Below are 10,544 nucleotides of genomic sequence, written 5' to 3' on the forward strand. Positions count from 1 at the left end.
TACATGTTTGACCAGAATGGAGAGAGGAGATATTAAACACATACCATTTTTTGAAAAAGAAATAGAGTGTTCTTCGTATCTTGAAGTTCACTAACTTCTGTAGATCCAAGGGACTGCCTTTCTACCTCAGACATTGTGTCTTATTGTATGGTCCAAGCCCTCCTCTCGGACCATTGGGCGTGTATTGTGAGTGACATGGCGTGAATGACAAGTCTCTTGGTGTGATGCTATCACATCCCCAGCCAGCCTGTCCCAGTGCCTCTGTGTTATACTAACTCTGTTATTGAGCAGGGGGCCGCCGGCTGTTTAGACTGTGACGTGTTTAGCCATGTCTAAAGTATTTGAGTGGTGGGATTGGGGGAAGTGTCCAGAAGAGGTGTGTGTGTGTGTGTTTGAGCGTGCATATAATATATGTTTTGACTGGCATGTCTAAGTTAATTGAGTCGTAGGAAGAGAAAGTGAACTTGCCAGCTGTCAGTCTCTTATAAGCTGAATCCATCACAATGTCAGTGTCCTTCTAACCCAAAGAGACACGTGTGTGTGTTGTGCCTAAGTGTGTGTGAGCGCACGTGCATGCGAATGTGTGCGTGTGTGTGTGGGAGGGATTGGGTGTGTCCTCATATGCATTTATGTTGTCTTTTAAGCTTATTCACACTAATTACTTTTCTTTGCCTAACAATATATTTTTCCAGCTTATACATTAGTCATGACGAATCCATTTACAGAAGTGGAGATATGCTTGGATCCAGCTGTACTATACTCTTGATGCTGATGCAGCAGAAGCAAGCAGCTAAGCTCTTCCCAGCAATCCGTTTCAGTAAACAATCTAGATATGAGCCTGATCCACTGAACGCTGGAATCCATGTAGTGAATAAGAATGTACGCTCGTAAGACTTCAGGATGGTTGAACGAGGCTATAGTCCTAAAGAACTTCCTTCCTGATGTGGACATTAGATACACCGTTTCCAGGAAGTTCATGTTACTGTTAACCCTGGCATTTGATCTCCTCTTTAGCTGTCATCCTGGAGTGACACATCCTTATCTCTGGTGATCCCACCTCTTAGCCACAGCTGTGGCATAGTGGATGTGGACGACAGGGGGGAATCTCATTGGCATGGGAGGTTGTCTGTCTCCTTTTGATTGACTTCTATTGCTATGTGCTATCATGATCTTCAAACACCTCAGTATCAGCAATATCACTTGTTATTCAACATCTACTTTGATGCACAGATCTTATTTGGTTGTTTTATTAATTTACTGAATCCTGTAACTTAGGGGTCGGCAACAGTTGCCTGCGGGTCAAAACCAGCCCGCAAGTAATTATTTTGGGGTCGCAAAAGTTTTTAATAACAAAAAATGTGTAAAGAAAATAAAAAATAAAACAATTATATATATATATACTGTATGTGTGTGTATGTGATCATGCCACATATGTATTGATAACAAACTATACTTTTGGCAAGTTGGTTAGGACACATACTTGGTGCATGACACAAGTAATTCTGAATCAAGGTATGAAATTACTGTTATTTGAACATTTGAAAATAATAATCTCTTTTTTGGCTTAGTTGTAGATCATTTACAATGTAAAATGTTTTAGAATTATTTTCCAGCCCCTCGACAATCAGTTCCAACAAAAATGATCCTGCGGCTGAATCTAGTTGCCTACCCCTGCTGTACCTTAAATATTTGGGTCTATCTCAAATTCTATTTCATTTGTCTTACAAGACTCCTAGAAAACAAAGAATCTCCTTTTCAATGATTCGGTTGTGAGTTCAACATCTGTGAATCAGATAATCTGATAAATAAAGTTGAAGGACTGAGGAGCAGAGTGGTCAAGAGCTGTTTCTCACTCTGCATGTCATCTGTCTATCTGTTCCCAGCAATGTCAGCCTGGGGAGGATAACTAGTTAGTAACATTAAACATAGCAGAACCTACCCTCAGAGTCACCCTGTGAGACTCCAAGTGCAGGATGCCAGTTTAGGAGTGACCAAAGAGGGTGCTTTGTGTCTCTCTTTCTCTCTCTCACTTCCTGGTGCTTTCACGGATATAGGGTGTGTATGTGTGTGTGTTTGTATTTTTTGGAAGCAAAATGTTTCAATTAGAGGGCCTCCCGATTGCTGCAGCAGTCTAAGGCACTGCATCGCAGTGCTAGAGGCGTCACTACAGACCCGGGTTTGTTCCCGGGGTGTGTCACAACCGGCCGTGATAGGGAGTGCCATAGGGCGGCGCAAAATTGGCCCAGCGTTGTCGGGGTTAGGGGAGGGTTTGGTTTGGGGGGAGGCTTTATTTGGCCGATTGCAATCTAGTGGCTCATTGTGGTGGGCCGGGCGCCTGCAGGCTAACCTCGATCGTCAGTTGGACAGTGTTTCCTCTGAGACATTGGTGTGGCTGGCTTCTGAGTTGAACTTGGCGGGTGTTAAGAAGCACGGTTTGGTGGGTCATGTTTCGGAGGACGCATAACTCGACCTTTGCCTCCCGAGCCCATTGGGGAGTTACAGCGAATATGATTGAGTAGAACATTGAGTAGAAAAAGGGGGTAAAATACTAAAAAGTATATATGAAAAAGAAAAGTATATAATTTACAGACACTTAGGTTGGAGTCATTAAAACTCATTTTTCAACCACTCCACATATTTCTTGATAACAAACTATACTTTTGGGAAGTCGGTTAGGACATATACTTGGTGCATGACAGAAGTAATTCTTCCAACAATTGTTTATAGACAGATAATTTCAGTTATAATTCACTGTATCACAATTCCAGTGGGTCATAAGTTTACATACACTAAGTTGGCTGTTCCTTTAAAAAGCTTGGACAATTCCAGAAAATGATGTCATGGCTTTAGAAGCTTCTGATAGGCTAATTGACATATTTTGAGTCAATTGGAGGTGTACCTGTGGATATATTTCAAGGCCTACCTTCAAACTCAGTGCCTCTTTGCTTGACATCATGGGACAATCAAAAGAAATCTGCCAAGACCTCAGAAAAAAAATTGTAGACCTCCAAAATTCTGGTTCATCCGTTCAAACGCCTAAAGGTACCATGTTCATCTTTACAAACAATAGTACACAAGTATAAACACCATGGGACCTCGCAGCCATTTACCGCTCAGGAAGGAGACGCGTTCTGTTTCCTAGAGATGAACGTACTTTGATGCGAAAAGTGCAAATCAATCCCATAACAACAGCAAAGGACCCTGTGAAGATGCTGGAGGAAACAGGTACAAAAGTATCTATATCCACAGTAAAACGAGTCCTATATCGACATAACCTGAAAGGCCACTCAACAAGGAAGAAGCCACTGCTCCAAAACTGCCATAAAAAGCCAGACTACAGTTTGCAACTGCATATGGGGACAAAGATCATACTTTTTGGAGAAATGTCCTCTGGTCTGATGAAAGAAAAATCTAACTGTTTGGCCATAATGACCATCATTATGTTTGGAGGAAAACGGGGGAGGCTTGCAAGCCGAAGAAAACCGCCCCAACCGTGAAGCACGGGGGTGGCAGCATCATGTTGTGGGGGTGCTTTCCTGCATGAGGGACTGGTGCACTTCACAAAATAGATGGCATCATGAGGCAGGAACATGATGTGGATATATTGAAGCAACATCTCAAGACATCAGTCAGGAAGTTAAAGCTTGGTCCCATATGGGTCTTCCAAATTAACTTTGACCCCAAGTATACTTCCAAAGTTGTGGCAAAATGACTTAAGGACAGCAAAGTCAAGGTATTGGAGTGGCCATCACAAAGCGCTGACCTTAATCCTATAGAAAATTTGTGGGAAGAACTGAAAAAGCGTGTGTGAGCAAGGAGGCCTACAAACCTGTCTCAGTTACACCAGCTCTGCCAGGAGGAATGGGCCAAAATTCACCCAACTTATTGTGGGAAGCTTGTGGAAGGCTACCTAAAACGTTTGACCCAAATTAAACAATTTAAAGGCACTGCTACCAAATACTAATTGAGTATATAAACTTCTGACCCACTGGGAATGTGATGAAAGAAATAAAAGCTGAAATAAAAAATGTTCTCTACTATTATTCTGACATTTCACATTCTTAAAATCAAGTGGTGATCCTAACTGAACTACAACAGGGATTTCTTACTAGGATTAAATGTCAGGAATTGTGAAAAACTGAGTTTAAATGTATTTGGCTAAGGTGTTTGTAAACTTCCGACTTCAACTGTATGTTTCTATTACAAGGCTGCATGGTTGTTTTATTTGAATGCCTTCTATTGTCACGTGCATTAAAATGTAGAACTTGTGATAGCCTACTAATTTATTTTGATTGACCTTTTCTTCTCTCTTTGGCTAACCTTAACCTCTGGTTTAAAAAAATCAGAGTCACTCTTGCTCGTGTTCTTGTTGATCAGAAGAATATCAGGTAGTGATGTGTGTGCTGTGGGGATGTAGTTTGTTCTTCTGTAGCTCTGCCTTTCATTACAAGGTCACTGGGAGATTAAGCAATTCATGTCAACAGTAAACAACACTGTGCTATTTCTCATTCATCATCATGTTTGGAAAAATAAAGTTAGATATAATTTGATCCCCTGTGTATGACACCTCTGTTTGTGTACTGACATAACATGTTTGTTTTGTTTCTACAGTCTAATGCCATCTGGCATTACACACACTCGCGCGCGCACATGCCCGCAAACAAATCCAAAAACCGCCCACCTGTGGTATTCCCTCAGTGGACCTTTGTCAGTGTTGTTGTTGAGGAGTGGGAAATAAAGTGCTCATAATTTATGCTGTTCTATTATGAGATATTCAAACAACCTTTTAGTGCAAACACACTCTGTTTAAGATATTCTCAACGTCCACAGGGGGATTACTGTTTCTGTTGGCTCCTGCTGTCTGTGGCACCAAATAAAATCCTGAACAAACAAAAACACTGTTTATTTATGTCAATCCCTGAGGGCATGTCTGCTTAAACACTCATTGTATTTCCTCTCCCATGATTTTGCTTTAACTCTATCAGTCACTAATTGAATTGTTTATCAACCTTGCAGATGATAGAACAAAATTGCTACAAAGTTTTACGAAAGACAATCACTGACGAACTGAGTTTATCGCTAACATAATTTAGGGGTTTAAATATATACAGCAACAATTAGTTATTATCATTATACCTGTTACAATGTACCATGGATTAGTGTGGGATACTCCAGTTTGGCATCCCACAGTGGGCATTGGCCATAAAAAGCCATATTCGCAGATCACCATCTAGTGGACCGGTTGAACATCGTTTTATTGGAAGATGGAAATTAATGTGGAACCTCTTTCTTTTTTTGCCACGTTCTACACGGAATTTCTAAAAGTGACACGGAAGGGAAAAAAATGGTGTCACTAGTCACCACAGCCACAAAGTTATATACCCCGTTTATGATTTCAGACCTAACCCTAACCTCAACCCTTACCTTAACTACACTGCTAACCTTATGTCTAACCGTAACCTTATAGCACATTTTTGTTTTCAGAATTTTTGGACCGTACACTTTGTGGCTGTGATAACGAATGAAAACAAACAAAAAAATACTCGCAGGAAGTCGATAGCTAACTACGTTAGCTTTTCCGCTGGGTTTATTCTGTCAAGCTGCTCATATCTGAAAATACATTTTGTGTGAGCTTCTGGACCAAATGACAGCGACTCCGTTGACTGCAATTGTTTTATCTCGCTGCATGCAGTTAAATCGCTAAATGATGGGAGATAGGTAAGTATTTAACGTTAGCTAGTTAAATAGATACAGTATATGTGCCAAGTTGACGCTAACGTTAGCTAGGTGGCTAATGTGGTTAACTGGCATTTTCTACTGTGAATTACCAATCGATGTTCACACAGAGAGGAGCTGTAAACTTTAGCATTTCGGGACACGTAACTACTTTTGCAAGCAACGTCTTGTCGACTTTTACATAGCTAGTCTAGATAATGTTTCTGCAAGCACTGCCTGGTCGTGTAACCCCTTTTCCAGTTATACAGTTAGCAAATAGCTGACTGTTCAAATAGTAACGTTTTTTGTTGTTGACAAGACGTGACAGCACGCAAGTTAGATAACGTTAGCAGTTATTTATGTCAATCAATGTTTTTCTTGACATTTGCATTCCTAATTTGACCCATTTGGCAGGTTGCCACGCCCCCGTTGTTTTCAGGTCTAAAACACCATCTCTGATGTGACATGGATGGAATTGTCTGGAAATAAATGACCGTTCTATTCCAATGAGTTGTTGTCATGTGCGTTAGAACCAACCATCCCACATGTTGTATAGTCAAATACCTGTCTCATATTTGCCAACCAATTCACAGTGGCAACCCAACCAGGTATTGTGTAATTGAGGCGTGTTTGGTTCTAATCTGTTAGATGGTCGGGCAGATTAAGCGCAACAGTGGAATGATGTGGGAAATAACTACCGGCTCTTGTATAGTCCAATGGCCCTAGGGTGAAAACAGTCGGCCTAATTTCACCAGTTAACCGCCACTGAGACTGTAGCTATATCAGAGACACGCTTGCTTTAACATTGAGGCCAGGCAGCACATCGGCTGATTGATAGTGTGTGTGTGTCTGTGAGTGTGCGGATGTGCGTGTTGATCCACTGGTTTCTGTTTCATCTCTAAAGTGTAAATGGTTTATTTTAGAGTATTGTTATTACCATCTGTAGAAGGCTTGCTGAGCTGTAAATTGTGAGAGGAGATGAACAATCTCTTGAGTGGTCTTGTCTCTAGTGCATAAGTCATGATTATCTCTCCTCTTCTCCCCCAATCTTCTCTCTCTTTCTCGCTCTCTCCTTCTCCCCTCCTCCCTCAATCCCCTCTCTCTCTCTTTGCAAAGAGTGTGTATAATGGTGGTGTGATCCTGTGTGTCTCTGTGCCATGGAGAAGCCGTGGAGGCTGTGGGGCTCGGTGGAGCGCTGTGCCCTGGCCTTGGCCTCCTGGTCCTGGGGTGCCTGTCGCATCTCCCTCCTAGCCCTCATCCTCACCTTCCACCTCTACGGAGGCTTCTTTCTCCTGGCTCTCATCCTGGCCTCGGTGGCCGCCATCCTCTACAAGTTCCAGGACGTGCTGCTCTACTTCCCCGACCAGCCCTCCTCCTCCCGGCTCTATGTGGCCATGCCAACAGGCATCCCCCATGAGAACGTCTACATCCGCACCAAGGACGGCGTGCGCCTCAACCTTATCCTGCTCCGCTACACCGGCGGAGACAGCCTTGATAACCCCGGGGTCGCCCCCGTCAACGCATCTAACCCTGCCTCCACGGCCCCGCCCACGATCCTTTATTTCCACGGCAACGCAGGCAACATCGGGCACCGGGTGCCCAACGCTCTGCTGATGCTGGTGAACCTGAAGGCCAACGTGGTGCTGGTGGACTACCGGGGGTATGGGAAGAGCGAGGGCGAGCCCAGTGAGGACGGCCTGTACCTGGACGCCCAGGCCACGCTGGACTACGTGATGACCCGGCCTGACCTGGACAAGACCAAGGTGATGGTGTTTGGCCGCTCTCTGGGGGGTGCAGTGGCGGTTCGCCTGGCCTCGGCCAACCCTCACCGTGTGGCGGCCATCGTGGTGGAGAACACCTTCCTCAGCATCCCCCACATGGCCGCCACACTCTTCTCCTTCTTGCCCATGAGGCTGCTGCCCCTGTGGTTCTACCGGAACCAGTTCCTGTCCTACAGACAGGTGGCGCTGTGCCGGATGCCCTCGCTGTTCGTGTCGGGCCTGTCAGACCAGCTCATCCCGCCCATCATGATGAAGCAACTTTACGAGCTGTCGCCGGCACGGACTAAACGTCTGGCCATCTTCTCTGAGGGCACACACAACGACACATGGCAGTGCCAGGGCTACTTCGCCGCACTGGAACAGTTTGTCAAGGACCTGATGAATAGCCACACCCGCGAGGAGAGCGTCCAGTCCACAGCCAGTGTCACAATCATCTAGTCTAGAGAGAAGAAGAGTCTAGAGAAAACCCTACAGTCCATACTCCCTACGTATGTGTGTAGATCCAAAACCATTGAATAGGTGTAATAAGCAGCAATATGGCTAAGGAAATGTGAAGCCAACCACTGCCATATTGCTTATACCTGTCTAGTTGTTTCTGATCTACTTGAAGTGTCTATGGTAGGGTAGCAGTAACTAGGCTGAGCTACTAGGGTCAGGTTGGAGAGAATGTTCATTTCTACACTTTTGTTTTGTTTTCATCATGGTCTTTTTCCATAGTAACTGTACCATATCAAACAATTGGGGAGTACTTTAGGTATGGGGGGTGTTTGGGGTTGATGGAGGGGTGATTAACATGGACATGTCTTCATAAGTCTATTTGTGTGTGATGAATGACTGCAGTGGGTGGACATGTACTTGTAATGGCCTTTTTTGAATCATTTACAAACCATACACAACTTTGATCATCCTGTCAAACACAACCACACTTTTAAAAACACTTTAAAAAGAAAATAAACTACAGGAGGCAAAGCTGCACCTGAACTGCCAGAACTCCATGACAATGTTTAGCTAACATAATAGCATTTCAGTAAATCAATAAGACATTTTTGACTAATATGATAGTGTTTCAGTAATTCAATTAAAAAGTTTATTTTAATTGTGTAATTTGTTATTTCATGACATGCTGTTTAAAGTTACATGCGTGAGGATTTTATAGGCATCATAGTGTCCTTATAGATTCATATTTTACTTTTGACAGAAAATCCTGTTCATATCAGCCGAGAGAGAGACAATATGATACAGCCCATAAGGCACTATGTATGTGGCACTCTGAAAAGGAGCATGCACAACCTGAATGTTTCACTCCCAAACTATTTTGTTGTTGTAAATGGCCAGATTATATTCCAATGTTGCATAAATCCCATTCTACACTGTATATTCTGACAATAAATGTAAACGCCTATGTGGCTGGAGCTGTTGTCAACTCTTTGCATAGTTGACCCGTTATCTTGGTTGCCAACACCAGGGCTTTCAGACGGATGTGACCATTAGATTTGACATGTAAGGCTTGTCTGTCTGTACAATACATTTTTATCTGCATTGTTCTGAATTCTGCACACTATTAAAAACCAGAACACCCTCACCCAAATACCATGGCCTGGGAAAAACCTAGCTCTGTTAGCGTCCTGTGAAAGTGAAGGACACTTCGTGGGATAGAGTGTGTGTTATGTATGTGAGGGTTACATTTTCATCTCTGTGTTTGTACCATGAGACTTGGGTCACTAAGTTGTATTATTATTTGTGTTATTCTATTCTTCTCAACGTAATGATTGTTCCGTCAAGTAGGCTAGTGTCTCATTTCACCCCATGGCTTTACCTGCTTGGAGTGCTTTTAATGAGCTAATTAACCTTAACTGCATGTCTCCCAGGGACTGGAGCTGAGGTGGACAAACATAAACTCTAACCCTGCTGGGTCGTGATCATTAACAGGTTATAACAGGGAGGGTATACCTGTCCAATAAGAAATGCTCAATTTTATTTTTTTGTTACAAAATCTATTGCTACGTTGTGCGCTAATTGGGGTGGCACATTTTGGGTAATATTCAGAGGTGGAAACGTGCTGTGGGAATTAATGGAAATATATGCAAATTAATATTCATACCATTTTTAAATGTAAATGTTTTTTGCATTGGATGTATTTACCATATCATATGGAGACAAACATAAACATCATATGGAGATAAACATAAGTAGACATAATTGCAAATTATTACATCCTTCCAATAGAAATCATTTAAAAAATTGTTACGAATTTAATTTCAATGAAAAGTTGACTTCACATGGGATGATTTCACTGAACAACAAAAGAAAGGAAATATTGAATGATCCCCAATGATCCATCTTATCTCAGAAAAATGTTTTCAACATACATCTGTAAAATGATAGTCTAGAAACTAAATATTTGGTTGTCTTCCTCTCAGGCTTCCATGTCTTCTCCCTGGACCTCCTCAATGTCCACCTCTTTAACATCAGACTCTGAGGCCTCATCTTCACTGTCACATTCCAACCTTGTTGAGGATGGCTCATTGTCAGGCTCAAAAAGCCTCAAATTTGCCCGAATGGCCACCAATTTTTCAACCCTTGTATTGGTCAGCCTGTTGCGTGCTTTGGTTTTGTTCCCAAACAAGGACCAGTTGCGCTCTGAGGCGGCTGATGTTGGTGGGATTTGGAGGCAATGGGAAAGAACCTCAGATCCACAAAGTCCCTCCCACCAGGTGGCTGATGAGATATGTTGGCACTGCTGCCATAGTGTATCTCCATCCCAAAGACTGTCTAACATGATGACAACACCACCCCAACTGGTGTTGCTGGGCAGCTTCAATGTGGTGCTCTTATTCTTCTCACTTTGCTTGGTGAGGTAGTTTGCTGCTATAACCTGATGACCCTTCACATACTTAACCATTTCCTTGGTTTTATTGTAGTGTATCCATTGTTCAGTGCCACAATGTCCTTGAGGAGCAGATTCAATGCATGAGCAGCACAGCCAATGGGTGTGATGTGAGGGTACAACTCCTCTACTTTAGACCAAGCAGCCTTCATGTTCACAGC

At 42.9% G+C, this 10,544-nt stretch overlaps 1 protein-coding gene across 1 annotated transcript; it reads left to right on the forward strand.

The window, feature by feature from the left end:
• Positions 1 to 5,309: 5,309 nt before the first annotated feature.
• Positions 5,310 to 9,084, forward strand: LOC110520472 (protein ABHD13). Its single transcript, XM_021597815.3, has 2 exons — positions 5,310 to 5,718; positions 6,832 to 9,084. The coding sequence occupies exon 2, from the start codon at positions 6,873 to 6,875 to the stop codon at positions 7,932 to 7,934; it is 1,062 nt and encodes a 353-aa protein (XP_021453490.2). The 5' UTR covers positions 5,310 to 5,718; positions 6,832 to 6,872; the 3' UTR covers positions 7,935 to 9,084.
• Positions 9,085 to 10,544: the final 1,460 nt, after the last annotated feature.

Source organism: Oncorhynchus mykiss, chromosome 3 (genome assembly GCF_057628025.1).
Source record: "Oncorhynchus mykiss isolate SJ-2025 chromosome 3, ASM5762802v1, whole genome shotgun sequence".
Lineage (NCBI taxonomy): Eukaryota > Metazoa > Chordata > Actinopteri > Salmoniformes > Salmonidae > Oncorhynchus > Oncorhynchus mykiss.

What these genes read in the sequence shown, in the direction of transcription:
- LOC110520472 (XM_021597815.3), top strand. Translation starts at nt 6,873, where the DNA reads ATGGAGAAGCCGTGGAGGCTGTGGGGCTCGGTGGAGCGCTGTGCCCTG.